Below are 5,479 nucleotides of genomic sequence, written 5' to 3'. Positions count from 1 at the left end.
GGTGTTTTTTTTTTTTTTTTGTTTTGGTTTCAGTGTAGTAACTTCGAAATGGATCAACAAGGTATGAAAACGCAGCTTGCACAAATGCATACCTTGATGCAGTTCGTAGACCCTGAATTGTGCAGTTATCTTGGTGAGTATTACTTAAAACAATAGACCCCCGCCCCCCTCTAGCTTTTCGTCTTTCTCTTGTCGTAGCTAAACTTCATTATTAATTTGAGAAATTAATTATAAACAATGCAAGATAAAAAAAATCTTGAAGTAGTTTAAGGTAAAATTTGTTATTGCAGTTATATAATAATAATAATAATAATAATAATAATAAGCCTTTCTATTATAGGCACAAGGCCTGAAATTTGCGGGGAGGGGGTTACAGTCGATTAGATTAACCTCAGTATATAACTGGTACTTAATTTATCGACCTCGAAAGGATGAAAGGCAAAGTTGATCTTGGTGGAATTTGAACTCAGAACATTCATGCATGGGTCATTGCCAGTGCTGCCTGACAGGCTCCCCATGCTGGTGACACATGAAAAGCATCATCCGGATGTGGATCTGTCTGTTGTAGACAGATGAGGGTTTTGCAATTCCTTGCTGAACAATCTGTGCAGATGATTTATTTAAAGCACTGGTTCTCAACCATTTTCTGCCTATATGGCTCCACTCCATTTCTTCTTTTATTCTGCTGGACCATCAAAGCCATTTGATGTGTATAAAAAAATCCTGCTGTATTTCTATAATTAAATATTCGGAATTGTATAAAAGGATTGTGTTGTAGAAGCATAAACAATTTATAAGCCCTAAAAGTCACTCCATGGTTGCCCACGGGCATATGGCGCAGTGGTTAAGAGTGCAGGCTACTAACCCCTAGATTCCGAGTTCAATTCCAGGCAGTGACCTGAATAATAATAATCATCATCATTATCGTCGTCGTTTAACGTCTGCTTTCCATGCTGGCATGGGTTGGATGGTTTGAGTGAGGACTGGTGAGCCAGAAGGCTGCACCAGGCTCCAAATAATAATATTAGAAAATAGGAATGAGAAGCCAGGTTTGAACTGATGAAGGCTGGAGGGTAAATCAGCCGAAACGTTGTGTTAACAACAAACAAGATGAGGACAAATATCTGTCAAATGTAAATAATGTAAATAATGCTTAAGCAATTTATTGCACATAAATTTTAAAAACAAAATCTTCTCCGGACCAACTCATTGCCTGAATCAGATCAGGGCTGGAACCGGATCACGGCCAGATGAAGCTCACGGCCTGAACCTTCTCATGATCTGAACCAGATCTGGCTGTAACCAGTTCCTGGCCATAACGAGCTCCTGGCCTTTACCAGCTCCTGTCAAATCATCCAATCGATGCCAGCATGGGAAAATGGATGATGAAGATGATGATTATACTACAGAATGTTTTTAGATTTTGACATTTTTTGTGTTCTTAAATTTCAGAGAGCCATGATTCAGGGAATTTCTACTTTTGTTTCCGTTGGTTGTTGATTGTCTTCAAACGAGAATTTAGTTTCCCAGATATACAGAGATTATGGGAGGTACTGTATGCACCCTTTCTTTTCAAATTTCGATAAATTACCAATAATGTTGGAGATATTAAAATATAAACTTGAAAATACAGGATGTGTGTGTGTGTGTGGTTGAGCTAATGCCAAGGAACAGTGAATGTCTTTGTATGGCTAATCTGACTCGTGAGAAGAGGTGCAATTGTGGCTGTATGGTAAGATGTTTGCTTCCCGACCACATGGTTCCAGTGTGTTCTATATACCTCAGCCAACCAAAATCTTGTGAATGAATTTAGTAGATAGAAACTGAAAGAAGCCTGTTTGACTGTTGCCAATCTTTCTTTGTTCCCAGTTCATTTTGTGTCTAAAAGACCGCTTCTTTCCATTATATTTTCTCAACAGGTATTATGGACCGGGTTACCTTGTAAGAACTACCATTTGCTCATTTGTTTGGCAATCTTAGACAATGAGAAAGCTACGTTAATGGAGAATCGATTTGGTTTTACTGAAATCTTGAAAGTAAGTTCCTATAACATAATATTGGGTTACATTCTTGTTTACCACCACCACCACCACCATTTTTATGCTTTCATTGGTTGGACAGATATTTTTCAACACAGCATGCTGTCATGTGTTCTGTTTCGGTTTCATCTTTCTAACATTCTCTCACCTAAGATCAGCCTTCAGTATACATCTTTCTATGGTCCATCCTCTTCTGCTTATTCCTTCCACATGAATCTCCTGGTACTTCTTCACCCACCTGTCATCATTTATATACATTACATATCTATATCAACTTAGCTTTCCCTCATCTGTTCTACTACAACTAACTCTTTTTCTAATCCAGTTTTTCTTCCAGTGCATCAAGTCCTTATGTATGTGCTGGGGCCATGTTAAAAAAAAAAGAAGCACTGAATTCACTCTGTAAAAGTGTTTGGCATAAGGAAGGGCATCCAGCCGTAGCAAGCATGCCAAAACAGACAATTGGTGCCTGGTGCTTACCAGCTCCTGTCAAACCGTCCAACCCATGCCGGTATGGAAAACCCGTTGACATCACACACACACACACACACACACGGCAAATTATGCTGGTTTCATTTCTCTCCAAACCCCTTCACATCTTCTGGATTCACTACCTTGCTTTATATTTTCGTTTTATGTTTATATAAAAGGATTAAAACAGGAAGTGGTTGTAGGTGGGTTGCTATCAGAAGGGTTAATTTGTTCATGGGTTAGGGCCACAAGCCCACAGCCATGTTTGGGTTTATTGCTTTTGATAAATATCTAATTGTGATTGTCTTTGTTTTTCAGCACATCAATGATATGTCTTTTACCATCAATGTGGACCAAATTCTGAACAAAGCTGAAAGCATTAGTCTTCAGCTGAAGAAATGCAAGAAGCTACCTCAAGCAATTAAAGAGATCTTAGAACTTGGTGCGTCCTCCTCCTCCCCATCTGCTTCAAGTAACAGTTCTGGCAGCACCACCCCAGCTGCTGGGAACTCTCAGTGCCAGTATCCAAATCCTAACAAGGATTATTGCTCTGGTACAGTGACAGACCACTTCACCAATGGATAGCACAACCAAAGCTTTTTAAACTAGATTTTAAAATATTTAAAAAAAACAAAAAAAAGCACAAAAAAAATTTAAAGACAAAACAAAGACAGCACAGTATCCACGATTATATTTTGCTTGCCAGCAATGATGTCAGCTCATCTCGGCTAAAATATTTTATTTAACTTTGTAGTTTCCAAGAAGACTCTTTTTCTGTTTTTAAGTTTCTATTTTTTACCATCTTAACCAGTGATACACAACTGTTTTTTTTTATTTTTTCTTACTGAAAGTGACCTGCAAAATTCATGAGGATAAGACTCCCCCCATCCATTCGTCCCAAAAGGTACACTGTAATATGTAGACCTCAGGATGTGGATCACCAAAATTTTGGTGTGGACCACAAGGGGGTCTTGATGGACTGTGTTGTCTCTCACTGGTCAAACCCAATTGATTGCAATCCACTCGGATTCAGGGAAGTATCAGAACTCGATGCAATTGTTGTCACACCTCAATGATGATGTCTTAAATCTCTCTTATTTTCCTTGTCCCACAACAGAACTGGGTCGTCCACTTTCCCTATTTCAACTTGGCTTTTAAATATAAACACCATTTTATTTTTATCTTTGACTGCATAGACACTGTTACAAGATGAAAATGTGCTGATTGTCTTACTGGTATGGCACTAAGCTAATCTCGGTCAGTAATCCTTGTTAAATCGTTTGTGTGTATGAATGCATGTAATACATATATATATACACACGTGTGTGTGTATATGTTGTACAGTCACTTTACATTTCTGGTTTTCATGATCTTTCATTCATGAAGTTCCTCTTGTGTGTGTGTGTGTGTCTATGCATGTGTTTGTGTTTCTGTGTGTATGTTTATGTATATGTGTGTGTTTCTATATATATATATATGTGTGTGTGTGTGTGTGCATTTGTATATAAATGTGTAGATATACACATGTATGTGTATATATGGATATTCATGTATGTATGTGTGTGTATTAATGTGTGCATGTATATATGTGTGTGTGTGTGTTTATGCATGTTTGTGTTTCTGTGTGTGTGTTTGTATTTGTATATAAATGTATGGATATACACATGTATGTGTATATATATTCATGTATGTATGTGTGTATATTAATGTGTGCATATATATAATGTATATTTACAGTCACATGTGTGTGTGTGTGTTCCCAATCCACAGTTCACTTTCTGGTTGGACTGAATTCACAAACCTTCCGTCTTCCTCATTGAGAAACTCTCTACTAAATATAAATAAAACCTTATCTAGCACCGTAAATAAACAATATTGGGAAAACATAAGACTTCCATAGATTTCATATCTTTTCTAGGTGCTTCTGTGTCCCTTATCCGTTTCCTCTACTCGTCCCCTCTCTCTCCTCTCCCTGCTAATTTTTGTTTTTTCTTTTCAAGGTTTGTGTCTCCATATTTTGATTCATGCCTAAGCTTATTTTCCTTGGTTTAGAAATTAATTCCCCGTTCATACTTCCCCAAGTGCGTGCACACACACACACACACGACCCTTTTCTACATCCAAGATGATAATTCCTCAAATGATGTCATAGATTCAAGCAGATGTGGCTGTGTGGTAAGAAGTTTGCTTCCCAGCCACATGATTCTGGGTTCAGTCCCACTGTGTGGCACCTTGGGCAAGTGTCTTCAACTATAGCCTCTGGCCGACCAAAGCTTTGTGAGTGGATTTAGTAGACAGAAACTGAAAGAAGCCCGTTGTGTTTCTGTATGTGTGTTTGTATATATATATTTGTTTTGCAAGATTTTTGATGTGAAATCGTGTGTTGAAACAGATGTTGTTGTACTTGGGGATGGTCATATTGCCAGTTTAGCCAATAAACAATGCATGTGTTTTTATTGGCTAAACTGGCAATATGACCATCCCCAATTACAACAACATACATATATATATAGATATATATACATATACATACAGGGTGTCCACAAAGTCTGGGTACATGGAGTAAATAAAATCATAACATAAACAATTAAATATAAGAAATAATAATTTCTTAAAGTATGTGTTAACCCCCCCATGTACCCAGACTTTGTGGACACCCTGTACATATATATACATATATATGTGTGTGTGTGTCTGTGTTTGCCCCCTCACCATTGCTTGGCTCAGATACTTTACTGCTTCAGAAAACTCTGTCTGACCCAAGCAAGCTTACAAAAGTGGACATGAAAACAATCACTGATAACAAACACGCACACACACACACACACACACTGGTCATCATTATTGACCCAGTTATTTTGCTACAATTTGATTTTCTCAAACTAATCTTAATCTTACACTTGTTTACAAGGATCCACTAGAAATGCTAAAATGTATCTCATCTGGCCTGCCTCTGCATCATTTGAGCT

General features: G+C 37.7%; 1 protein-coding gene across 1 annotated transcript in view; it reads left to right on the top strand.

Annotated features, from left to right (window-relative positions):
* The window catches only part of LOC106873698 (TBC1 domain family member 15-like), a 56,482-nt gene extending 51,009 nt beyond the window's left edge, over positions 1 to 5,473 (top strand). The window contains 4 exon segments of the mRNA XM_014921171.2: positions 34 to 133; positions 1,453 to 1,550; positions 1,920 to 2,036; positions 2,829 to 5,473. Of these exon segments, the coding sequence (XP_014776657.1) occupies positions 34 to 133; positions 1,453 to 1,550; positions 1,920 to 2,036; positions 2,829 to 3,095 (582 nt within the window). The 3' untranslated portion in view covers positions 3,096 to 5,473.
* Positions 5,474 to 5,479: the final 6 nt, after the last annotated feature.

This window comes from Octopus bimaculoides, chromosome 2, assembly GCF_001194135.2.
Source record: "Octopus bimaculoides isolate UCB-OBI-ISO-001 chromosome 2, ASM119413v2, whole genome shotgun sequence".
NCBI lineage: Eukaryota > Metazoa > Mollusca > Cephalopoda > Octopoda > Octopodidae > Octopus > Octopus bimaculoides.
The sequence above is the reverse complement of the archived record's forward strand: the minus strand, read 5'-3'. Positions and strand labels throughout refer to the sequence as shown.